Here is a 27,347-nt window from a genome sequence, read left to right on the forward strand (position 1 = left end):
AGTTCTTCCACCTGCACTTGCTTCACTCAAACTTTTATATAAAGTAAATTCCCAACTTCAGAGCTCAGGTTTTTTTACCCTTCATATTTCTAGATTTGTTGATGACTGTTTTTTCTCTTATTTAGCCATGCAAAACAAAAGCTAAGCACACAAAGGCAACAGGATGCCAACATTTTATTTCTGCTGGTATCCCCATATGACCTCATTTCAGTGACTGGGAGCAGTCTACAGGAATTTATCCAAAATGAACTGTGCCTGACCCCCCCAGTGGCCATCCATGGTCGAATAAGTGATTTGTGATTGAGGGAAGAACAGTGGTTGTCATTTGCGTTGACTTTAGCAAAGCTTTTGTCACAGACTTTCACAGTTTTTTTGTATCCAGACGGGGACATTATGGTCTGGATGGGTAGGCAACCAAATGGGTAGAAGCCTAGTTGGATGACAAGGCTGAGAGAGTCATGGATCCTGGTCAGACCCCACCTGGATTGCTTGTAGGGAGTGCAGGTCCATCTTGGGAACTGTCCTGGTTAACAGCTTTATTAATGATCAGGAAGGGGTGGAGGAATGTGCTCTCATCAAGTTTATAGACGAAACCAAGTTGGGAGGACCAGTGAATATACTGAGGGGTAGGGCTGCCATACAGAGAGTAGGAGACCAGCTGGAGGAATAGGACTACAGGAAGCTTATGAAATTCAACACAGACAAATGCCAAGTCCTACACCCGTGAAAGAAGAAGCTCCCACATTGACATAGGCCACAGGTTGCCTGGTCGCGGAGCAGCTCTGCAGGAAGGACCTGGAAGCCAGGGGACAGTGAGGGACACAGCAACCAGCAGGATGACCTGGCAGTCATGATGGACAACAGCTTCCTGGACTGCACTGACAGAATATGGAAACAAGTGATTGTCCTCCTCTAATCAGCACTTGATAGAACACACGTGGATACTATATCCAGTTTCAGGATACCTGGTCCAAGAAATACATCAAGAAATGGCAGCTGGTCTAGATGAAGTCACAAAGTTGTTCAGGAGCTGGAGCACTTGTTCTGTGAAGGGAAGCCAGCGACTGGGGCTTATTCAGCCTGGTGGAAATATGGCTTGTAAAGGGGAACAAGAATCAAATAGCAGCCACCCAGTACCTATGAGGAGGTGACAGAAGGTGGAGATGAGCTCTTCTCGGTGATTCTTGGTGGGAGGATGAGAGAGAGTGGTCATTAGTTGAAACGTGATCAGGTTAGGAAAGCTGTTTCCCCATGAGGACAGTCAGGCAGTGGCAGAGGCTGCCCAGAGACGCTGAGCATCTCTATCTTTGGAGGTTTTCAAGGCCAGATGAGATAAAACACTGAGCAACCTGTTATGACCTCATGACTGACCTTACCTTGGACAGGAGGCTGGACTGCAGACCTTCTGAGGTTTCTTCCCATCTGAATTATCCTGCGGTTCCTCAAATAGCTTCTGAAAATGAACAGTAGTGTGTGACCATATGATTTGTTTCTATATATTAATAGCTCTCATATTAGTTAGGAGTGATGGATGAAACTTGCTGCTCCCAGAGTGTTTGTTGGAAGTTAACTGTGTTGACAGTGATCTCCTGAATACAAGGTGATCTGGAGTTAAGAAGTATCTAATCACCCAAAGAGTTTCCAATGTAGTTGTAGGGGGAAAACTGCTTCATTAGTTTTAAAATAGAGGTTAATAAATTTATGAACAGGATTATGTGATACAATTGCCAGCAGTGGCAGGGACATAATTCAGTGATCTAGGAACCTGTGCAAATTTACGTCTTTTGTTTTGACAAATGTAAAGCCAAACTTCTCATCTTCAAGAATAAATAAATGGAAAATTAAACATAGCAAATATTGTAAATATTTCATTGACACTTCAGACTGTGAAATTGAGAGCAGTATTTTGCCCAGTTCAAAGTTAATAGAGTTTGTAGCTATGAGGCTTGACAACCATGATAATAAATGGTATTTGTATTCTAGTGCAAAATGGATATCAGAACTAAAATGCGCAAATATGGACAAACCTAATTAAACTGTGATTGGTTTATTCATATCACAGCAGCTGAAGGCTACATGATAAACAGTTACAAAGCAGGTTCAGCGTATATCATTGACTTGATCATTAAGAAATGACATTTTATTCAATTCCAAATTTAAAAAAGGAGATTGTATACAAATTCAGAGAAAGTCGGTAATGCTGTAATTGTATTGCATTGTAACAAAAAATAATTTTCTTCATGAAGTAATTGTGCAGTTCCAGTTTGTCATGATAAATCAAGTCTGAACCTGAGAAAAGGAAGATCTAAAAAAACTAAAAATGTTCTTCATGATGCATGGGCCACGATATCATCTAGAGTGGGTCAAATTTAGAATAATAACAATTATTTTTGTATAGCCAAGTAACTGAAACTCTGTGCAGCAAACTGCAGTTTCAGTGGAAGGAAAGGCATGTTTCCACAGTAGCATACTATAGAAAGGCAGCATTTTTCTATTGAGATACCTGCCAAAGATCTTACTGGATCCAGGGGAACCACGGCGTAAGTTAAGTTAATGTCTCCTTCATTTTTAGTAAAGCAGCAATCCACAACCCTCACAGGCATATTCCTACTTACTGTGAGGGTACATGGCATGCCACTGACCTCCCGCAGCAGGTTTGTGTATGGTCCTCAGCGCTCACGAGAAGGGACGAGCCCTGAAACCTGGAAGCAGGAGGGAAGAGCTCCACGTACTGCTGCTGCTGGTAGCACTGGAAGAGCGTGCGATGAGGAAAATCCCCACATCACGGGTGGTGTGAGTCTCTGCAGAATTGCAATCGGGTGTGATAGGGCTATTATGGGCTAATCTGGGAAGGGTAAACTACAGTTTTGTTTTCACTGCACACCACCATAAAGTGATTAAATAGTGCTTAGCCTATAATGAAACGCAACAAATGTCAGTTCATTGATATCGGGACTGATCCCTGCAAATTGACATTGCTGTTTCCATGTACCTCCAAAAAGCTGCCTGATGTAATGTACAAAGCAACTGCACAATTTCAGAATTGCAACAGCTATAAGTGTTAGTAACGAGCAGAACTGCAACTAGAACATAGACAGTAACTTAGAAATACATGACAGAAATATCATACTGGGAAAACAAAAGCAGAAAAACAAATTTGAAAGAGAATAACATTGGTTAATGTAATGACTGAAAACCCTTTACAAGATCCCATGTTCTAAGTTCCCATTGCTTTTTTCAAAGAAAATAAAAGATTGTTTTTGAGTTTTGTGTGCCCAGTGACAGTGCCTTGTGCAGGGTATAGTGTGTGGTGATCATTGTTGATGCTATTAAGGACTTATTAAGGGCTTATTTCTGTCACCTAAACAGGGATGTGCAGCGCTGTGTGAGATGCCGAGTCCACAGCAGCCAGACCAGAATGGGGAAGGTCTCCCTGAAGTTCTGCAGGACACCTGACAGCATCAGGCAAAAATGTGGGATATATTAGAATGCCTCAAATGGGAAGGGATGTCTGTCCTCAGACAATGGAACTGAACCCTAAATGTATGTCTTTTACGGGGAAAAAGGATACAGCATGGTTATAGAAGTCATTAGTATTTCTGAGGATTTTTCCAACGGGATCTGCAAAAGGAACTTTTTCATCCAGTGCCACAACCAGCCATTGAAAGTATTGATCAAGGAAAAATTTATTTACAGATATTTTTCAAATACAAACATAAAATAGCACATATTATATATATTTTTTACAAAAATGAATATTGAAATAATAAACATGGTACAGCACAATACAACATCAATGAGCTAAACATAACAGCAACAAAAATCTATGTCTGGAAGAAGTTTCCTGTTAGTTGTACATAACCAACAGAGCTCTACAGTACTGTGAGTGGAATTTCCAATGGACAGAAAAATGCCCATTTACTGCACTTCATAAAAGTACTATAGGGAAAGGCTACATATGCCAAGTAATTATGTTGCATTTTTGTAATAACGCTGAAAACACAGAGGCTTAATAAAAGTTATATAGGGCTGAATAAGCAGTGGCTAAATGTTTGGGGAAGAAAAATGTGTAGAGAACATACAAAATACTGATAAAGTGGCTTATTGGTCCTTTTATTAAGTTTAATGTATAGATTAAAAAGTGTTGCAACACTGAATTTTAAACCACCAGAGAGAAGTAGGAAAAAAAAAAGAAAAAAAAAAGAAAGAAGAATTGCATGGGAAAAAAGTTTCCTCTCTATTAGTTTTGTGCCATGGTCAACATCTGTGTGTGCGTGTGTGCTTTTGGGAGTGCTGCACCGAGGGGACACTGGGTGCCACCCCAGCCCCCAGCGCTGCCATTGCCTCACCAACCTCCCAGTTAATTGGTGCATGTAGAATTTCACCACTTGCCACAGGTGAGATTTCCTTGCTTACGTTTTTGTGGAGCAGACCATGGGCGGGCTTGGGTGAGAAAGCCTGTCCTTGTCCAGCCCAGCCTGGCTGCCCTCCCTGGGGCCACCCGCTGTCCCTCCCCATGCCCACTCCAGAGACAAAGCACTTGAAAATTTCTTGTCCATCGTTGTTATCCAGAAGATGCTGGCAAGCCCCTGGGGTGTCTGGCAGCACCCACACCCTGGGGCCGGCTCAGTAGGGGTACTGCTTCTGCTTCTTGCCCGAGAAGCAGGCCAGCCAGGTGCACACCAGCATGGCCGCCGCCGCGCCCCCGCCCGTGCAGTAGTACGCCCAGCCGATGTGGCAGGTCCCTGTAAGGGAAACAGAGCGATAAGACAAAGCGTCAGCAGGGGAAGGAAGCACTGTTGCCACCCTCCTTTCTGCCCACTGAGGAAAAAGCACTTCTCTAGGTTTCTGTGCACATGTACGTCCACCTCAGACAGGGAACATGGGGCGTAATTCCAGCAATTAGAGAAGCCAAGCTGTTTAAATGGCTCCCTTTAATTTTCTATAGTGATTCAGCAGGCAGGGCTCCGAGCTCACTTGCTTGGCTGGTTGCTGGTTTCCAAACAGGGGGAAACAGCACGTAGGAGCCGAAGCAGAGGCTGCTGGCACCATGAGCAAGCCAGCCATGGGGCAGGCGACCCTGCACCTGCCCGACCCAGGGAGCACCCATGGAATACCCCACACAGTGGCTGCCATCATAAAAGGGGTTTCCCCACCCTTCTCTTTCTTCTCCTCCTCCAGGTGGTGTCTGAGGACATTCTGATAATTTTTTGACTGAGACTTTGGGGCTTTGCACATAACATGGGCCAGGGTCTGCTCCCTTCAGAAAGAGCTGGGTGGCTCCATCTCTGCTATCTCAGTGACAGGGCTCGAAACTGCACCTGGCTGCAAGCTACTGGGTGACTATAACCCAGGACATGGCTGCAGGGAACTCGTTCGTGTTCCTCTCACACAGGCATCAATCCTGACCAGGAGGATCCCGGTGGCAAAGAATCATGGTGTCAGGGGTCCACCTGCATGGGGGCTGATGGCATTCACAAATACAAAAATAGAGAAATTTCCTTATCCCTACTCTAAGTCACAACTAATTGCTTAAAGCTTCACTTATGTTTTGTCTAATATAGTGTCACAATATGGCCCTGAACACATTTAATGACCTGTGTATCTTTATACAGCCAAACTCATCACCAGCAAACAGTGCTGTGGAATCCCACGGTGGACCCTGAATTGATTTTCCCCTTCAAGGCACCACTGTGCCTGCAGTAGCGGAGGAGATCAGGAAAACAGTAGCTGCAGCAGGGAGGAAGCCTCCTCACAGACATCTCCGAAAGCAAGGAGATGGCTGCTGTTACTACTCAGAGTTTCAGCTCATCTCAGAAGTAATCTTCACTTGGGCTGTATCATCTTGGTCATTTTGATCTTGAAAATTTGGGACTCACTACAACTGAGGTTCTCTTTGTGTCACCATTTGGGCGGTATTGCCCTGCTTAGCACAGTGAGTTCTTCCAGTAAGGCACAAGCAGCAACACAACACTTCCTTCCCACCCTCTGGAAAATGCAGCAGAAACCATTCTCCCCTCCAGAAGACAGAATGTAACAACTGAGTTGCTATCTAGAAAGACCAAACTGAAAAAGGTGGCATGTCCATACTCTGTCCCAATGGCACCCTTGAGGGCCAGGCTGCCTGTTCAGACAACTGTCAACCCGGCTAATCCTGCCGGGACAAGACACAAGATGTCTGTACATCTCAACACGTCCAAAGGATTAGCATACATCAAGGCAGACAGCACATCTATGGGCTGTCTGCAGGATATTGTCAAGCCAGCTTTGTATGGAGATGTTAGTGGGAGGCAACACTTATGCTCTTGGCCACTCTGAGGATCTCAGGTGGACCCCACAGCAGGAAGCATAGTACTTGTTTCATTTTGTCTTCACAACCCTCAAAAACTTTTATTTAAAACATGCCCAGTGAAACAAAGATCCTGACTTGACCAGAGGACTTAAGGAGCTTGAGCTCATTAGCATCTCTCCTTAATGTGCTGGAGCAGACAGACGGATTTATTTGGGTTTGTAATCTGATTATGCTCTGTAGATCAACATCGTTCTTGGATTCCTTACAGAGGGCCACACACAGAGTCTCACTTCCTGAAGAGAAGACCATCAGAAGCCATGGAGAGCCACCAAGTGCCTCGCAATGTCACTGATGCTGATCCTTGCCCAATTGCACAGCAGTCCCCAGAGAGACCTGTCTCTGGACCATCTGTTGTTTTGCCTGTGTACACACACTGTCTGTAGCTCCTGCTGGGAATTTCAAAGTATTCCTAAAACTACTACAGAACTGTAGCTGCAGCTTGCAAAAATGAATATTTCTCATCATGATGTCTCCAAGTAGAGAAAATGAATGTTGAAATGCCACTCTAAAAAGGTTTTAAAGGTTCACCTGGTAGCACTTCCCAAAGCTGTGACCCAAGTGGGACAGAATTAGGTAAATTTGAACTTTTGCATGGTCTGATTTCAACTTTTGTGCCTTGGCAATGAGAAAGGGGGAGAGTGTACCTGATACTTATTAAGAACTGTTAAATCAGTGTCAGAGATGTGCTTAACGGATACAACACACACATTCAGTCTTGGCTGAAGAGAGTAACGTTTATTTCTCCATGGCATGCTCCATTTGCCCTAAGGACCACAGGCCTACTTAATGCTCTGAGGCATGGCAGGCAGCCTCTTGATCTAACAAATGCAATGTAGTTCACAAGTGTGAGCTGGGTCAAGATGAACAAATGAAAGAATAAGAGAGTGAAGTAGAACGGATGAAAGAGCCGGGAGCCTGACCTTGGGGCAGTAATAACACAGCAATAAACCTGGCCATTATTTCCAGTTTGTGTCAGGAGCAACAGGAGGTCTCGGAAAAAATAGCTTGATTTGTACTTGGATGATGCTGAGCAGAACAGCGTTTCAAGCTATTGTGCTGAAGAAGAGCCTGCAGCAGGGAAGGTGCCTGAGGGTATAGGACTGAGCTATACTTCTCATTGTAAGTAAACGTAAGTCCTAGGTCCATAGCTAATTATAGCTATAAGGTCGGAGATAATCCATCTCAAAGGTACCTGATGCAATGAATGATTGCTTGTGCTGCACAGCCATGTGTCAAAATGAAGCAATGCTTGTATTGCACAAGGAAAAAAAAATACTTTGGAGTTAATGTTCCTGCTCTGGAGTTCTCACTTTACTACATGTATGAACTGTTTTGATCCACTGCACCCTAAAGAAAGATTGTTGGTTGTCAGGAGTTGGGTAATTTAGTTGCAGTTTAAACTGTAAAATGACTTCTACTGCATTTTGATGTTAAACACTTGTTTTAAAAGGAACAGGAAGATTTATAAAAAGCATGGTTGATAAGTAATTACATGTAGCACCAAATGAAAAGAAATACACCTATAGAAATGTTATATGTTGTAGAAGATAGACTTTACTTTCTAGATTAGTATTTTTGTAATACAATAATGGGTACCATGGAAGGACCCTTTCTCATGTTCAAATTTTATTGCACTGACATCAGTGGGACTAATTCTGTATTCAGATGTAAGCAAAAGGTTAAGAGCTTTGTGAAACCAGGACTCAAATTCGACCATCAAACAGATCAGTTTGCCTTCATGGAGCCCATCATATTAAATGTTACAAATGTTGCATTGAAGTTTCCCTTTTTATTTTTTACATCAAAACTCTTAAACAAAAAGTAAGACCATCTAATTACTTGATGGAATTAAAACAATTAGTGAAACCACATCTATTTTCACACACACGCACAGACAGAAAAGCTGTTGCTTTCCTTGAGGATGCACAGGAATGCATACATACAGGTAGAAGTGTCCCAGTCCATCAGGGATGTGGAGATGTGTGCAAGAATGTGCACATGTTCTTGCTCATAAGATGGGCTGGATCTGGTTTCATACCAAAGTAAATTCCCCACCAGCTGAAGTGCTGGCTGATATGGATGACATGCATCACGGCAGCTTCCTTCTCTCTGCAGAACTGGTGCTGCTTTTAACAAATCAGTCTTTTCCTGACAGGTCAGTACAGAGGGAGAAGCTGTGGCTTCATCATTTTGCTACTTTTGGATTTTTTTTTTTTTTGTAAAAGAGAGCATAAATAATTGGAGCTCTTGAGCTCTCAGTGGCTCAGTGAAGCAGGACTGTCCAAGTCAGCTCAGGTAGATTTGTAGCCAGCCATTAAGAACTTTGTTTTCACTTTTTTTTTTTTTATTGGGATTGGCAGCAATACAGTGTCAGGATCAGCTGTGAAATCGCAGAATAACAGACCTTGTAGCTATAGACCTGGATGGCCATTTTCCAAGAAAATAAAAGAAGGAAACAGTGGAAACATTACACTCCTTTCTTTTGTAAAAAGATTGAAAGAAATTGCAGTCCCCAAGGATAAAGGACAAAAGCAAGGTAAGTGAGGACACTATCGAAAATTCAGCAGAAGAGTCCCATAGAATATAATATTTGCTAAATTGAGAGAAATAAAAGAATGTGGAAGGGTAGTTTTGCAGTAATGGGCAGGCTTATTAAAACTAAACAAAACAAAGCAAAGCAAACATTTCCATGCCTTCTCCTGATTTTGAATGTGATCTTCAAGGTCATATGTGTCCCCTAGCTCCCCACATCCTTTTCAAAATATAGGGCAAATCAAGATTAAGACTAATTTGGGAAGGATTGAAATCTGGCAACAGAAAACCTGCAGATACTTGATCTACCATGGAGCTGTGGCAGGATCCTGCATGGATGAACAAGGAGCTCCTAGACAAACTCAAATACAAAAAGTAAGCCTATAGAGAGTGGAAGCAAGGACAGGTATCCTGGGAGGAATACAGAGAAATTGTCTGAGTAGACAGGGATCAGGTTAGGAAAGCTAAAGCCCTGATAGAATTAAATCTGGACAGAGATATCAAGGGCAACAAGAAAAGCTTCTATAGGTACATTGGTGATGAAAGGAAGACTACGGAAAATGTGGGCCCTCTCAGGAAGGAAACTGGAGACCTGGTTACCCAGAATATGGAGAAGCTTGGGGTACTCATTGACGTTTTTGCCTCGGTCTTCACCTGCAAGTGCTCTAGCCACACCACCCAAGCTGCAGGAGGCAAAGGCAGGGACAGGGAGAATGAAGCACTGCTCTCTGTAGAAGATCAGGTTAGAGACCATCCAAAGAACCTGAAGGTACGCAAGTCCATGGGACCTGATGAGATTCATCTGCAGGTCCTGAGGGAACTGGCGGATGAAGTTGCAAAGCCACTACCCATGATACTTGAGAAGTCATGGCAGTCTGGTGAAGTTCCCACTGACTGGAAAAGGGGAAACATAATCCCCATTTTTAAAAGGGAAAAAAGTAAAACCTGGGAACTATAAGGCAGTCATTCTCACCTCTGTGTCTAGCAAGTTCATGGAGCAGATTCTCCTGGAAATTATCCTAAGACACATGGAAAATAAGAAGGTGATTGGTGACAGCAAACATGGCTTCACTAAAGGCAAATCGCACCCAACAAACCTGGTGACCTTCTATGACGGGTTACTGCATTGGTGGATAACAGAAGAGCAACTGATGTCATCTACCTAGACTTGTGCAAAGCATTTGGTACTGTCCCACATGACATGGTTGTCTCTAAATTGGAGACCTTGATGTGAAGGATGGAACATTCAGTGGATAAGAAATTGGCTGGATGGTTGCACTCAACAGTTCGATGTTCAAGTGGAGATAAGTGATGAGTGGCATTCTTCAGGGGTCGATATTGGGACCAGTGCTGCTTGACATAGAATCATAGAACATGGACAGTGGGACTGACAGCACCCTCAGCAAGTTTGCTGATGACAGTGAGCTGTGTGGTGTGATCAACACACTGAAAGGAAGGGCTGCCATCCAGAGGGACCTGAACAGGCTTGAGAAGCGGGCCCATGTGAATCACATGAAGTTAAACAAATGCAAGGTCCTGCACATGGGTGGGGGCAACCCCAAGCACAAATACAGGCTGGGTGGAGAACGGATACAGAGCAGCTCTGAGGAGGACTTCAGGGTGTCGGTTGATGAGAAGCTCAACATGACCTGGCAACGTGAGCTTGTAGCCCAGAAAGCAAACCATATCCTGGGCTGTGTGAAAAGAAGCATGACCAGCAGGTTGAGGGTGGTGATTCTCCCTCTCTAATCTACTCTGGTGAGACCCCAACTGGAGCACTGCATTCAGCTCTGGGGCCCCCAACGTAAGAAGGACATGGACCTGCTGGAGAGGGTTCAGAGGAGGCCACGAAGATCACAGGACTGGAGTGCCTCTCATATGAAGACAGGCTGAGAGAGTTGGGGTTGTTCAGCCTGGAGAAGAGAAGGCTCCAGGAAGACCTTATAGCAGCCTCCCAGTACCTAAAGGAGACCTACAAGAAAGCTGAAGAGGGACTTTTTACAAGGGCATGTAGTGATTGTACAAGGAGTAATGGCTTTAAACTGAAAGAGGGTAGATTTAGATTTACATATAAGGATAGAAATTCTTCACTAAGAGGGTGGTGAGGCACTAGAACTGGTTGCACAGATCAGCTCTGGATGCCCCATCCCTGGGAGTGTTCAAGGCTACGCTGGATGAGGCTTTTAGCAAACTAGTCTGGTGGAAGGTGTCCATGCCCATGGCACGCAGGGTTGGATTTAGATGGTCTTTAATGTCCCTTCAAACACAAACCATTCTATCATTCTCTGACTCTATGATCCAGTTGCTGAAACAGAATTTTACAAGGATTTTTACTCAAGATGTCTTATAAATAATTATCACACACAGTTATCAAGGTCCTGGAAATAACATATGATTTCCATATTAAAACTCCAATAACTGACACTTATGAAAAAATATCCAGAATATGGAAGTGTCTTGGATGCAAATCTGTTAATTACAAGACTTAGTATCTTAAATATTTGCATCTTCTTTGTTGTTAATGTTAAGACTATCCTGGGCTTGTCGCCTGGAGTATTTGGGAAAATCTAATTGTTGAACTATAAATATGGCCTATTTTCCAAGATGAAGGAAAAAAGGTTTCAGTATTAGCTGGGTGGAAGAATATACATTATATACCTTCAAAAAGAAAATCTACAATTCCTACTTGCAAAAACTCATGCAGGAACACTAATTAACAGCTTCACATGAGAGTCCAGTACTACAGGGAATGTGCATTCATGTAGTCAATCAGGGTGTTGGAAAAGTAATCAGAGAAAAAAGTAAGGAGTGTGGTGTTAAGGGATATACAGGGATTTGGATATATGAAAGCCACAAATGAATGTAAAAGATAATCAGTTAATTAATAAGAAGGTACAATTATTTTGAAACAAAGCCAAGATAAATTAAATAGCTGAAGATTTTTTCCTTGACATAGTTACAATGAAAAACTGTCATGTGGAATCAGCTACAAAAGCAGGAAAATCAGTTAAAACTTGGAATGCATCCAGAAAGGATTAAAGTAGTTATGTTAAACAAAGAAAGAACACTATATAAGGTAAAACTGCTGCCAAATACCTTAATACAAAATAATGAAATCGGTGAAGCTGGTTTCTTTGTCTGTTGCATTGATATGACTTTCTAAATGCATTTATCTTTTTAAGAAATATATGATCTATGCATGCACAGATCAAGCTATTTTGGTTACTTATAACTGGTAAAAGAAATTGCCTGGGCATTTTGATCTGTAATTAAATGCATAAAATCTCACAAATTTCAGAAGTGTAAAAAAGTGGAACAAGAAGCTTGCAATTCTTTACTTCTGCTGTATACAGACACTCATATGATCAAATCGTTCTTTCATCATTTTGTTCCACCAAATCTCAAATTTGCTGTAGGTATGCATTTATCATGGAACAATGAAGGAGAAACCAATACCTTGTGTCAATTACAATGCTGAAATTCCCAAGAGCTGATAGCTTACCTCCTGCTAATGAAGAGCTTTCCCAGACTCCTGGAAGAAGTCTGCAGAAAGCTCGCCTGTTGAAGGAAGTGAAATTAATTTCACCTCTCTTTGGACATCCAGAGTGCAGAGATCCACACTGGACTGACAAGACAACAAGGAGAAAAAGTCACTTATAAAAGTGTGTTGCATTTCATCTTAAGATAGACACTTAAAGGACAGTAGGTGAACCCTGCTCTAGTAGCACCTAGTTTTCTTCCTTTAACTATGATGGGATTCCAAATAACCAGTTTAGGTGCTCTTTTCAAGTAACAAAGAGCACCAGGCACTTGCTCCCAGGTGCTCTGAGTCCCTTTCTGGATGCTCCTGCGTATTTCTATTGACTGCAGAGGGTCCTTGCATGACCATGTTCTAATTCTGGCAACAAAAGTAAGTGCCTTATGTTAGATAAAATATATGTGGACCCTGATATATTCACCAGAGGCTTACTAACATTTAAGAATGGAAGTTATTCGGACAGCACTAGAGAGGAAATGTTTCTTTATGAAACACTTCCTTTACTAGCACATAGGCTGCTCATACATTTATGTGAGAACTCAGCAGCTGGAGCTCAGGTATGCTTGTAAAAACTGTGCTCAGCTCCAGTAAAAAAAACAACCCAAACTGGTAGGATCTCTGAGCTGTTTGCGGGGGATCTGCGAACAAAAAAAATGGTTTTTGTCAGGTAGATTGCTCATAGGAAAACACAGCTTTGAAATCCTCGCCTTTAATAGGATTCTAATAAATTGTCCTACCCTCTAAATCCTTTTTCTTGATCGTTTTGGCACTATATGTCAACACTCAGACAGATGCTGAAATGATGCCACCTAAGGCCAATTGATTAGATGACAAAGCTTTTTCTGTATTCACTGCTTTCTGTGGGGTTTTTTATGCTGTTGTTTTAGTAACTGCACTGTTTGCTTTTAAAGTGCTTTAAAGATCATTTACTCTAATATTTCCACAGTAAAAGCAATTATCAAGTCAACAGTTCTCTTTAAGATGTTTCAAGCCCTCTAAAAGCAGCAAAGGGGAACCTTAATAATAATCATCTTTGGAAACAAATATCCCTTGGTGGCGAAGTTTCTGAGGGCTTTTGAGGGCCATTCAGCTGCTTGTTTAGTTCAGGATGGGAATCAGCCTTTTAAGTTGGTCTCCAGACAGCCACTTTCGCCAGGAAAGCCCGTCCACAGGAGTTCACAGATGGATGGGCCACCACAGAGGGTAAGCAAGGGTGTGCGTTTGGAGCCATCTGCTTTGGTTGCTGCTGCAGCCAGGCCCCCAGATCTAGGATGTCTTTGTGTGTGACAGGTTGTGATGGAGTGTGACAGCCAGAGAACACGAAACAACTGGAGAGGATCTATGGGGACTTCCAGAAGAAACAGCACAGGAGACTGTTCCCAGCCTCCTAAGGATGGCATGGACTCAAACAAGCACAGAATGCATTTTGGGCAGGCTGCAGCAGCAGCTGCCAGGTGGGCAGTCAGGGCATGGTGCACCAATGGCCACACCTGAACCATGTGAACCCTTGCTGTCAGACCTGTGATTTTCACTGCTTTTATCAGCAAAGAAAAGCATCACGAAACTCAAAGATGAGCCCTGAAGATAGGTGCATATGGCAAAAACCAAGCTGTGTTTGTAGGATGCTTCTTAGCACAAACGATCACCCAGCAGATCAAAAAAGTAGGTCCTAGGCAGGAAATGTATGACATAAAAAGTAATCTCTCACAGAAAGGGGTAGGACATTAAAACTTGTGGAACATTGATCATGCAGACTGAGCCCTGACTGCCCAAACACAGCGTATTTCCTCAAAGGAAGACACAAAATTTTTCCCAAGTATTTCAACTTAAAAATTGGAGTTTATATTAAATGTAGTGTCTTCATTCTTTCAGGTTAATCAGGTAAGTACATAATATCATTTCATATGTCTGGTGGCAGGGAAGTGGCAGCTGGAGGACAGATGAAATTTCCTAGGGCACCTCCAATGGCATGAGTCATCTACATTTAGATAAATGAATTTTCCTCTAGATAAATATTTTGCTGTTTGGACTCTTAGGTATTGGTCTTGTGGTGGTGTTTCACCAAATGCCAACTGAGACTTGATTTTGTCAGTTAAACTGAGCATTCCCTCTCCTTTCCAGGACCTACTGTGGGATTCAGCTGCCTCTGCACCCATCACAACAGAAAAGGGCATGCAATGAATGAGAAGCCTCTGCATGCAAATCTAGGGAAAGTAATAGCCTAAAATGAAGTCTCTTATTGATTTTAGACATTCAAAACCAATCCTAATGTATTCACATGTATACACTCACACTGCTCTTTAAAAAGGGCATGCAAGTCCAGAAGATTTCGTCACAAAATTTAAGTTTTACAAAATGTGGAAGTTTTTGCAAATGTCTGATGCAGTCTTCACTTTAATCCATACCCTCACTTTAATAAATTTCCTGCTAAAATACTTATTTTTCAGCTGTTATTCTTGTGTAGTACATTTAGAAATGAAAACAAAACAGTATTAGTGCCTCTAGCTCAGCACAACTGAATGTCTGCTATACAATATGCCACAAAGATGCTTCCTTTGGGGAGATTGCCTGCTCATTCCTTCTGCAGGCCACAGGATTCTGTAAATCTGACTCACTTTAACACCCTTCAGTCAGCTGCTCTGTGCTGCTGTGCCACATCAGTGCCATCCTGAGTGGTCCAAAAGGCAATTCCAGAATGTAAATAAAGCAGTATAACAATAACAGCTTGCATGGTGACAAGAGATTAAGATGATTTGGGTCCATGTTCAGATATTTGGTAAAAGAGAAAGGCAGTTCTTTCCGGTACCGCTAGTTTATAACACCAGTCTCCAGCTCAGGCATTAGGCTGTGACCAAGTTAGACAGTCACTGAGCAAACAACTGTGCTGGTTTAAAACAGAAATGTTTCTTTTCGCTTTCTCTTATTTATTTATATTGCCCTATTTCTAGGAGTCAACACCCTAAAAACAGTGGTAGAAGTTCATAGCCTAGTGTTTTGGTGGCAACTCTGCTCCACCCATGATCTGATACCCCAATACGGAGCAGGGTCCCTATACAGGTCCTGCTGACTACTGGGGTGCTGGGAACCACAAATGGAGGAACACGACAGAGACCTGCCATGATCTTAATAGCCCAACAAGATTTGCCAGAGGTCATTTGTCAAAGCCCTAATCTATCACTGTGTTTTTTCTCATGATGGCAAAAACAGATTGGCAGAGAAGAGCAGACAGCAGGCCCCACTACAGGTCTACCAGTCTATCTGTCAGCTTATTTATGGAGGTTACTTCCCATCCTTATTAGCAAAACAGCTAATCTATTGAATGCATTTTAATCAACAAATGGGGTTGTCCTTGGCAGGGTATCTTCAGTTGCAGAATGACTCCTCTTTGTAGAGATCGACCTGTACAAACACATTCACTTGATTGAAAAAATTAGCCCAATTAAATACATAAACGTTTAAGTGAACCCTTTGGACATAGTTCACCCAATAAAAAACAAATAAATATCCAATTTAAAAGAGAGAAGCGAACTGTTGGGCATTTCACAATGTTGCTACAGGTTTTCTAGAAAAGAATACCCAAATCCACTTACACATAAAGTCATGGTTATTTTTCCTGCAGCCTCTTAAAATAGTGCTTTGGAACGTACACAGAAATGTGTGCGTTTGACGGGGGTGGAGGGAGGGGGTGCCTCTTCACAATATGGACTATCTCAGCACTATTTGGAGTGCCTATTAGTCCAATGCCTCTTCAGAGTGCCTGAAGACATGAAGAAGCACTTCTTATCTAGCACACCCACTAAGGAGTAGGCTTTTTTATGGGTTCTTAACGTTGCTTTTTACTTATTCTATCTAGTTATAAGCATGTTATGGAGGGTGGGGGGTTGTCTTGTTTTGGTGAAGCAAATTTTTTCATTTAATTGCTAATTCTGTAATATCTCTGGTTAACATTACATTTCATGATACACAATTCAGCTGCTTCTCAAGTGAGCTCTTGTAGTCCCTCCTCTGCACCTGCGTCTTCTCCTTCTCATCCTCCTACCATGCAGATTGCAGCTGCTGGCTTATCTTTTCTACCTCCAACCTCAAACATTTTTTTCACTTCACCTTTTGCAGCTCCAGAACAAATCTCCCTCAGAGCTGAACTTCCACCTTTGCTGGCTCTGTGATCAAACCTGGTGTGCTTTGACCCTCCTTTCCTAACTGCATGGACATGTTTTCTGTGGCCTAAGCTGCACCAGCTGCTCTGCCATCCTCAAAGAGGAGGCTGAATGTTGCCTGCTGATCAGCATCTCTTTGAACACCCTCTCCTTTGTCAGTAACCACACACATTAAATTAGGTTTTCAGTGTCACCTTTGCCAGTACCCACAGCATCAGGAGGTGCAGGACCAGCACTTCCACCATTTTCCCCATCAGCAGACCAGTGCAGGGTTCGTGGCAGCTTAGCTTTTCTGAAGGCAGATTCTGAATGCGGCGTGTATATGTGTCATTTTTGAGATAACTCCTTTCACAGACTCAGGAATAGAAAGCATATCACCATGGCTTAATCAAATTAAATATTCAAATTAAAGCAATAATTACTTAAATTTGTCTTGAGACTTAGTGAGATTAAGTATTTGAAACATAATTTTTGGCCTGTAGGCTATAATGAGTAAACTAGTCTCTAATGATTCAGAAAAGACTAGAGGGTTTGGATTATCAACAACAAAAACTATTTATGAAAGATGACGAGCGGTGTAGTTATGAAACAGGCCTTGGACAATACCTTTTCTTTAAAGATTACTTCGCTTACACAGCATCAACCAGGCACTGACATTAAGTAAAAAAACCTAGCCAAGCATTTAAATTCACTGCCAATGTATGTGGAAAAGAGATGTTTAGTGGCAGAGCTGCCTGGTGGAAATCACTACAGCAAATTTCAGCTCTCATTATAATCTGTTAATTAATGTGTGAACATATGATTGCAGCAGATCGGTGAGACCACCGCTCCCATCAAGTCTAGGCATGCTCTGCATGCTCCAGGTTCAGAAAATACAGTAGGACTACACACCTTCACAGTTCATGTAATATTTCTCATGGTCCTTATGTGCACCTGGAAGTAAAGTTGTCAGCTGAAGTCTTTCACATGGGTTTCTCCACTGACTTAAATGGCACAGTGATTCAGTTTATGCAAATATCTGACTCATGAGTCAAAACTAGAGATGGCGAAGGTGGTCTCAGAGACTCTGCTGATTGTGGGCATGACGGTGCTTAAGGTCACAGTTTGTAACTGCCTACATGCTGTCTGCAAGGAGCTCAGATGGGCATGGCACCCACATTCTTGCAGGCTGCAGAGAAACAACCTGGAAAGTTAACAAGTTTTTGTGCTCTGGTGAGAGCAACGACTGAAGCCTGGGAATGAGCAGGTTGTCAGGAGACACAAGCAGGAATCATGGAGCAGAGCTGCTCACACACTTGGTGTGAAAGAGCAGGCACAAGCATGCATCAGAGAGGGTGTCAATAGCACAAAAGAATATTAGAATTCAGGATAAGAAGATAAAGCTTCTAGAGCCTGTTACACATCCCCTGAGCAACACCATTAGTGGCTGTTGATAACAACATCAGTGGCAGTGGTAGAGATGGGTGCTGATATTGGTAATATGAATTTCTGGTCCCATGCCAGATCAAACACACTCCAAAACACCACAGATGTAAGGGAGGGTGACCTAGAGCATCTCTCCCAACGCAATGTTTTGGGTTTTTTTTCAGCCTCAGTTCATTTGTGTATCTTCACAAGAGATGTCTCCGAGATGGAAACAAAATTCCTTACTCCTGAAGGCTGACAGAATTATCAGTGTAAAATTAAAAGATAATGCAACAGATTTGTGTTTAACCCTAGAAGATCATTTTAATCCATTGTTCCTTGCACTGGGATTACTGCCAGGCTACCACAAGCCCTACACACACAGCTATGGAAAGAGTTTCTAAAACTAACCATCAAGTTTAGCTTGCAGTTGCTGGAAATGGGGAGCTGTGTGTGCTCATGCTTGGGAGTGGGAGCTCCCAAGCCTGTGGATGTTTGGAGTGCTCAGTCTCTTCTGCTCCTTCAGAAGGACTCCAGACCTCTCTCTTCCTCAAGTGACACAGGATCAGACAGCACTTATAAAGTAGAATAGCAGCAGCTGCATCAATCTGTCTGGCTAAACAAGGACCTGGATATGCTCGGAAAGAGCAGATCCCGATTATCCACACTACTTAATCCTTAGATTCCTCCTGGGCTCTTGCTTTCTATCAGCCCAAGCAGCTCTCTAGAGGTGTCTCACCCCATACCATGTGGGTGTGAGTCCAGCTTGGCCACATCCTTGGCTTTGGTTCAGCACTTAGTGCAGATATCACCAGTAAGACCAGTGGCTTCTTTGGGAAAAGGCTGACACAGGGGATAAGTGTTATTTACCAGCTTCCCAAGGATGTGAATAACCAAAACCATACTCTTTAGGCCTGGGTTAGGAAGCCATAAACATGCCAGACTTCAAAGATGGCTAACTGCACTCATAGTGAATTACCCTCACCTGTGCTGTGATGCCTCTGCCTACCCTGTCAAGATCTGCAGGAGTGTTGTCTCCATTTTGCAAGACTATTAAATCTGATGTCTTAAATATATACATATGTACATACACGCATTCCTTAATTTTCTTTTATAATGTTCTTCTGTAAAATATTTCCAGTAAATGGGTCTGAAATCCTTTCCCTTAGAACCATATCAGAATGACTCAACATGAAGACCCAACCACACACAACTGGCTTGCTTCTCCAAGCCTGCGGTCATGTCCTTGTTCGCTTTTGTGGACAACACATAGCAGAGTTTAATGTGGCTGAGACACTCTAATAATGACTCACCCAACTCAAACTGGTTGGAAAGGTTACCACAGGTTTGTCTGACTTCTTCACTGTCCCAGCCAAGAGGATAGAGGGCACAACCAGAGCCAATCAACAAACCTAAGGAGAGAAAAGAACACAGAAGTTTATACAAGCAATTGCCATTTGCTTAAAAATACAGGGTGCCACTTGGGAATCAAAGTGTCAAACTGCCATTTGGGAACCTCAGAAATAAAAAAAAAATCTCTTATTTTCCTAAAGCCAGCAGAAAATCATTCGGACTTCCAGTGCTGCATTCTGCCATGCCGTTTTACAGCTGGGCTGTGGGCTAGAGGCAGCCTTGGCAGTTCAGCACCAGAAGCCTCCCTCAGCTTCTGGAGCTGCTACCTGTCAGCTTTTAAACTCCCCTTCTGCTCTGCAGAACTGCTGTATATATTGTTTGGAAAACTCAACACGGGGTTAAGAAGAAGCTGTGTTAATTACAGCATTTACAAGCTGATTGCTTCTGATTAATTAAAACAACAATCAACCAGGGTCTATCAAGGTTCTAGCAGGAAAAGTAAACTGACAGTTGTGCTAATCTGTTGTCATTTTCCTTTGTTTTTCACCTTTTCAAAAGCCAAAGAAGAATCTTTTCATGTCACCTGATCAATTCATGCCACAGGTACACAACTCCACAAAGCTTTTTCAAATCACTTCAGCTGAAACAACAGAGCTCTTGAGCCATTTATTTATTATCCTGCTTGGCTTAATATTCACAACATGCTTTGCTGTCTCCAGCCCTCATGCTGCCCCAAACAGACGTGTTTTGGCTAAGTCTTTCCCTTCACAAGATCTTGCTGGGGGTCACCCAACAGGCCATGATTATTTTGCAGAAGTGGCATTTTTATCATATTGCGTTCTCAGCTGTCGCTGCAGCAGCTGCCAAAAAGCGGGTGTAGCTGGCAAAGCTTCTCACCTGGACAGCCTAGAAAGAACATTTCAATGTATGCTACAGCATTTAAATGTTACCTCCTTTGTGTCAGATCTTATTTACAAGACTGGAAGCAAATCACTATGGAGATAAAAGGCTGGGGACGCCTGACACTTCACAGGCTGTAAAGGCAAGCAAGTCCCTCAAAAGTTTGCGGTGTGGGTTTGCGGTGGTGCCTTTTAACTGTTAGGAAGCGCACAGGACTGGGACAAGGCTTCAAGCCCTACAGTTGTCACTGGCTGACTTTGGGCAAGTCCCCTGACCTCATTCCACCTCACATTTCCTCTCTCGACAATAAGATCAACGTGCTCCCTGGCAAAGCACTTCTGCTGTATGCTCCTAGTGCAGCAAAGCCCTGGGAGCCGTGACAGAGGCACCGCGGAGGTCACAGCAGACTAACAAGAGTGCTGAGAGCGATTCTGACTCGGGGCCTGGAGCTAGCTGTGCATTTCTGCTGCCTCTATCCTCAAGATACTTAAGCTTCTCATATTTCTGATGCTCTTGTAAGACACAGAAACCTTATTATGTTCCTGACTTGCTCAAAGACACACCTGAGCAAGGCACTCAAGTCCAGAAGTGGTATCCCACCTTTTTCTTAGTATCTTAGCTGTTAGCAAAGTAGGGCAGCAACTACTTTGCTTCTCCTCCAAGCACATCTGCTCCTGTTTAGGGCCCAATATTAGCTCGTAAGATCTTCCTCTATTAAATTCAAATTTCTTCTTGCTACTCAAGTTTACTTCTTTTCCTTGTTGAGCCATCAATTCCTGGTCCTCTCTCCATATCTACATCACATAACAGAAAAGAAATCCCTGAGGCAGCCCCTCTCAGATGATGCATTCACCCAGCAGCTGTAATGGGAGAAAAGCAATTAAGGACACATGAATGCTAGATATTTTCAGAACTCTTCCTGACCTGGATATGGTTGCTTCTAATGTCCTCACTAATGGTTTTCACAGTATCATCTGATTTTTTCCCCCAAGGCTGCAGAGATGATGGCAGCTGGTAGAATCCATGTAAATGAGGGTCGCTTCTAATTAAATTCTCAGAAAATATGTTTCTCAGACAAGAGACAAGAGAACTTATGCCAAAACTGGGTCTACTTTTGTTAAAGACACCTTAAGAATCTCTGGGGAAAAAGAAAAAAAAAGACTGATTCTCACTTGAATTGTTAGAGCAAGAAGGGCACTGTGAAGCGCTGACAGCATGGCTGATGTGCTAGAAACGGGCAGGACCCAAGGGGACAAGGAAGAACATCACCACTGATAATGAGAATGGCTGGGGAGGGGAAGAAGAGCACCCAGATGTCAGAGATAGCCTCACAGACTGGTGGACTGTGGCTGCCCTGGCCAGTCCTGCTGTGGTTCTGACCCCTTCCCACACCAGCTGTGATGCTACGACCTCTCTGGTGCCAGCCCAAGCACATCACAGCTCAGAAGCTACGCTGGCCAAAAGTGAACCACCCTGGCTGGACTGGTTTCAGTCAACGTGTGTCTTTGAACAGACTCTTGAGGAAACCTCACAAATGCTGAACGGGCTCCGTTGGAGGGGCAGGCAGATGTGTGCAGGGGGCAGGAGGCAAGGCAGCCCTTCCTCCCAAACAGGTCCTGGGAAAGCCTCCTGCCCAGTTCTTCCAGGAGAGCACAACAGCAGCACTGCAGGCAAGTGCAAGGACCATTAGCATAACAATGCTGCCCCTCCAAACCCAGAACAAGCTCTTACTTGCCAATTACTCGCCTCAGGTGACAAGTGTCTAGTGCCCATTGCATTCACAGAGGGCTGTTTGTTTTCAGCTCCCTTTAGGTTTTGTTGCAGTAACAGGTTGCTGTTTGGGTTTGCTTCTTTTCCATGAATACTGCTCACAGCACTTTCCACTGCCACCCTTCAAACACAACTCATTGTCTTCCAAACAGCGTGTACATGTTCACTCTTTCTGTCTCCCATGGTACACCAGATACCTTCAATGTAAGACTTCCACAAGGACTTAGAGCCTGCTACTCAGTAAGAAAAAAAATTCACAAGTTTTGCTTTATGGCCTGAGGTACATACATATGCATGAGTGTGTTTGTGTAGCGGTGCTGGATCTGTCCCATTGCTTTCAGCAGGATTTTGTGTGATTTCAACAGGGCTGATACTGCCTTAGTCTCCACAGGCGGTGAAGCTGGGAACTGGTATTTCAGTTCCTCTATGTTACGCACTGAAAGTGTCCAATGTGCCTCAAAGCCCATATTAATAGGACTGGGACAAAAGCCCCTCAGCCACTTCTTTCCCTTCTAATCAATCCACCTCTGTTTGTAAGCAACTAAAGTGTGGATCAGACCCTGCAAAAGCAAAACGACTGCATACTATTACCTCTAATAATTCATACATACAGCCAATCTGTATAATCACAGAGAATGTAGATCCTGTTGAACTGCTAAAATCCCAATTTAAAGACATAAATTAAATCCCAGGGGTGCAAGCCCAACAGAAATCCTTAAGCTAATTCTGCAGCTTCAGTAGAGACCAGTTACTAGTTTAGCTCAAGAGTCACATCCTGGCCTGCCCTATAGTTATTGTTTTTAGCCAGCTATGCTACCCATGACACCACACCCATCTTTACAGCTGCTTAAAATGTTTAGCATGCCTAGAACATTTCTTAAGAAAGTAAAAAAAAAAAAAACAAACCTATAATTACCATCATCTGTCATCTTCCATTATCCACTACAGTCATTAAAAGAAATAGAAAGAGGCAGGAAATGTGCAGGTCCACAAACAGCAGCTTCATGAAAGAGGCTGCAGCTCTGAGCTGTGCAGCAGTGAGTCTGTGGGATGGGGCCAGCCGGCAGCACAGGCACTGGTGGCACTTGGCTGCTGTCTTGGCACTGTCAGAGACCAGCTCTTCTGGAGCAGTTTGGCATTCAGGAATGAAATTAAATGGGCTCCTTGCCCTGATCTGTGAAATGCTGCTGTTGCAAGTGCCACGGCTGGCTCAGTGTGCTAGAGAGGCCCACGGGAGAGAGCTGCAGGGCTGAATTAATGCAGCCAGCTTCAGCAGTGCAAGGCTGGAATTGTTTGGCTTCAATATTTAACAGGGTCCTACTTGGCCACTAGAGTCTTTGCATAGTCCATGAAGAGGGTTGGATACCTTCAAAAAGTGACCTAAACCCAGCTATGTGCTAAGCAAGGAGCTGCCCAGACCTACAGGTGGCAAAACTGCAAACTACTCAGAGTAATCCCTGTCCATCCCAGACTGCCTTCCCTGTCACTCTTGCTGTGGGTACAATGTGTGATCATATTTTAGTAACACTTAGCACTTGAAAGATGAACTTGTCTGTCTGGTGTGGAGCTTGTGATTAAAAATAATTTCATATAACAGGTTCTGCATATGGTGAACGCTGCTGAGCAGCAGAGCGGCAGGGAGGGGACAGTAATTACATTAGTGCCTTGGCACAGATCTAGGTTTCATCTTTGAAGTGATAAAGAAATGATTTGTGGCATGCAGCAATCACTCCAAAAGGTAAAATATTAACCACTGTTAATGTCTCCATGAAAAGCGTGGATACAGACAAGTATCAAACAATAAATACAGAAGGATTAATAAACCAAGAGACATTACCCAGATTTTGCAACGAGCAAAACGACTGCACTCTGAAAGACCAAGACCAACAGCAAAAGTCAATGCACAAAAAAAGGAAGCTTGCAGATCCCTGTGGTGGGCAGTCCTCAGACCGCTGCTGTGGCTTTAATGGGAGCCTCCACCCAAAGATCTGATGTGCCTCAAATAACCCAGGTAGACATCACACCATAAATTAATTGTCTCTAACTGTCCTGACAGTTGTTAGTGAGCAAGTCTTGTTTTACAGACTCAGCTCTTCCTCTCACTAGCTGAGGTCACAGCGTGCCCCGATTGCTATATGGCTCATTCTTGGTTTGTTGTCAGCCCATTTGATCATTGCATCTTCAAAAGCCTGTTAAATAAAGCCAAACCTTCCCCAGTGTCCTTCCTTCTTCCTTGAATAGGTTAAACCTAAGCACATGATTCAGATAAATCCGATGGGAAAAAACATCAGTTTGATCAATAAGGAGAGGTAGTGATGGCAGTAAATGAGGCACTTAGCCTCAGAGTCTTGCTGCTAGAAAATGCATTTTCAGATGGGAACTAAACCAGTGGTGGCTTTCCTTGATTGTGGGCTTTTTAAAAGCCTTCTACACGGGCACTGGAAATTGTATTCCTTCTTTGTATATCCTCAGCTCCAGTCACAGTTACACCGTATGAATCCAGTGAAAGAGACTGCCTGGGCACCAGCAAGGGCCTCCTTGGCCGGCAGTTTAGAGGGGTCTGCACTGCTGTAGCGGCGGATTTGGGAAGCCTCTCTAGCAGGAAGGAGCTCAGTATCATTGTGAAAACCCAATTTGTATTTCCACCTAGAAAAATAAAAGGAGTGGGTCAAGCTTGATACATGCACTGCAGACAGAAAATAAATCCAGAACTGAATGCTGCCTATACAGTCACTTTTTGGTGAGAAAAATCTTCTTCAAAATATCTTCTTCCTTTCTTTCCCCCAATCTTCTATCTTCCCCCCTTTCATTTTCAAACCTGACCAAAAAGAAGCCTCGCCATTCTTTTTTGCTGGGCATTTCTAGTAAGTGTTGCTCATCTGACAGATATTCAGGCCATCTGGAGAAGCTGACAGACAATAATTTGGAAGTCATCCCTTTCAAGACCATTTTAATGATGGTTTTTCCGTTCACATTTTTTCTCTATTAGCCCATCTGAATCTTCAAGGATGATAGAAAGTTTTCACATTCCCATCTGTCACTTGAAGGTACAGTAATCTCTACAAGCAAAACAAAACCAATTTTTAGATGCAGCACAGACTTTCACTCCCCAGTTCTTGTGATTTAAAAACTCTTCTCCCTGTAATCGTTTTAAAGCATTTACCTGCTATAAAAGTGAGCCTGCAGCGTGAAAGTAAAATTGAGCTGGCACATGAAGATTGTCTGCTGCTTTCAGACGTACCCTAGCCGATGAACAATGGGGTTAAAGAAGAATTGGTTAAAAACGTGATGTGAAATACTTCAGCAGACACAGATTCTGAAGTCCCTGTTCAAGAAACTCTCCAAAAGCTGCAACCAAGCAGCAACTGCAGAGTGAAAGAGGTGGGTCAGGGCAGGTTCAGACAAACTCCAGAGCCTGGGCTCTCAGCTCTTCACTCAGAAGCTTCCCCTCTTTGAGGTCACCTTCCTACTGCTTCTCTTGACATCATCGCTCTGTCCTTTGGTTTCTCTGTTGTTCTTCTGTTACTGTTGCCATATCGGTCCCTTCTGTTACTGTTATTACCTGTTCCTCAGGAAACACAGGCATGTACCTGACCTGGGCTTTTATTAGGCTAAAAAATGAGATCTACACTTTGGGTAGCAGTTCTCTGCCAAGTTAGCAGTCGCTGAACATGGGGAATTTGACTGGTTCCTTACTGACCCTGCACTGAAAGTACATTGTTTGAGAAAGGGTATGATCGCCTACAATGTGAATGAAGGCAGTAAAGGACTCCTTTGTCTGACTGTCCAGGCAGGGGTCCCCAGGGACACACAGATAGAAATTACATTTATGCTGTGCCAAATATCCTCCCACTACTCCTCATGAGGGTCATGGCATGGGAGACAGCGAGTCAGTTCAGGGCTCCACTCAAGGTCAAGGTGTTTCTGCCACAGACTTTTCTATAGCTGGGTGTTAAAGGGACTCTAGACGCAAAACAAAATAGAATGTAAGAACAACAACAAAACCAGAGAGAATAAAATGCTACAACCTTAAGCTTTGCAGATTCTGCCTCTACTAACACTGCTTCCATCTTGAGCAATGTGGAAATAGCACTTATGGGTTTTCAGGCAAGGGCAAAACCTCACCGCCCTTTCCCTTCTGGTTCTGATTGACAGGTTTTAATTCAATGAATCTGGCTTTGCTTATTTCCTCTCCTTCTGACTGTCAAGCCATAGCCCACAAATAAGACTTTCTCTGGTATTTTGGTTTGCTCCAAACCATGAGCACTCGCTGCTGGCAGCTGCTTGGCTCCAAACCTCCACGAACAGCCACAGCAAAGAGCGGTCACTTGCCTGCTGCTGCTTTCCAGAGCTCTCAGAACACAGGGACAGCGGAGGAGGAAGCCTAAAAAAGGTGTTACAAATGCCTGCCACCATCCAGCATGGCAAGGTGCTGTGTTGTGGGAGAGTCACAGCCCTCACCTTCCCCCTGACTGTGGGCATGGGGCAGCGGAGGGTACAGTTTTCTGAGAGATGATGCATCACTTCACTTTGATTTTCATTTGATCAAAGGTGGTGTGCTCATAACTACACAGGTGCTTCAGAAGGGGATATCTTCCCCCTCAGAGATGCTATATTGCTACCCAAAAGCTAATGGTTTTGCCTGCTCTATTTGGCCCTGGGAGTTTTTTAAGGCAATACTGAAGGCTTCAGAAAATGTGGATGGTGACTGGGAGGAACCCAAAAAGAACAGTGAAGTAGGACGAGTGGAGAAACCAAACAGAGCTGCCACTAAATGGAAGTGAGTTGATAAGAGCCATTTGATAAAAGGACAAGTGACAGAGCTGTGGCAGATGCTGCCGTGGAAGAGAAAGATCCAGCACCAGTTTTGAAGCCTACAAAATAGGTGCTGGTGAGGGGAATTCCAGAAGGCTGCAGGTCCCAACAGTTTCAGCCCTTGAAAATCATCCCTAGAAATACTCCTTGTAACGAGATTTTATAATGCAGCAGTAAACAGGCTCCACAATCTGTGCAGGTTGGCACTAGACATTAAGAAATCCGAGAGTTTAATCCTATTTTATGTATGCAGTAGGACAAATGACACAATATTTGAAAACTAGTTGAATTACAGTGCGCAGTTGGACATTTCATTGAAAACTATTACCATTTATTATAAAGCACCATTCACATGCAGGGGGATTTAGAGAGATCCAAGGAAACAGGTATGTGCCTATTTAATTTATATTGGTTAAGATTAAGTGAGGCCAAGGCTGGTGACAGAGTCAACGTGGACGATATCTGGAGGACATACCAATTGATTAAAGAATGAATATTCACTGAATTAGCCTCTAGGCTGATTCTG

The 27,347-nt window shown here is 43.3% G+C and overlaps 1 protein-coding gene across 1 annotated transcript in view; it reads right to left on the reverse strand.

Moving 5' to 3' along the window:
- Positions 1 to 3,668: 3,668 nt before the first annotated feature.
- LHFPL6 (LHFPL tetraspan subfamily member 6) overlaps positions 3,669 to 27,347 on the reverse strand; it is a 145,509-nt gene continuing 121,830 nt past the window's right edge. Inside the window, exons 3-4 of the mRNA XM_065829267.2 lie at positions 19,297 to 19,395; positions 3,669 to 4,745 (exon numbers count right to left, since the gene is read on the reverse strand). Of these exons, the coding sequence (XP_065685339.1) occupies positions 4,627 to 4,745; positions 19,297 to 19,395 (218 nt within the window). The 3' untranslated portion in view covers positions 3,669 to 4,626. The remainder of the gene's footprint in view (positions 4,746 to 19,296; positions 19,396 to 27,347) is intronic.

The sequence above is a fragment of the Patagioenas fasciata genome, chromosome 1, assembly GCF_037038585.1.
Source record: "Patagioenas fasciata isolate bPatFas1 chromosome 1, bPatFas1.hap1, whole genome shotgun sequence".
Taxonomy (NCBI): domain Eukaryota; kingdom Metazoa; phylum Chordata; class Aves; order Columbiformes; family Columbidae; genus Patagioenas; species Patagioenas fasciata.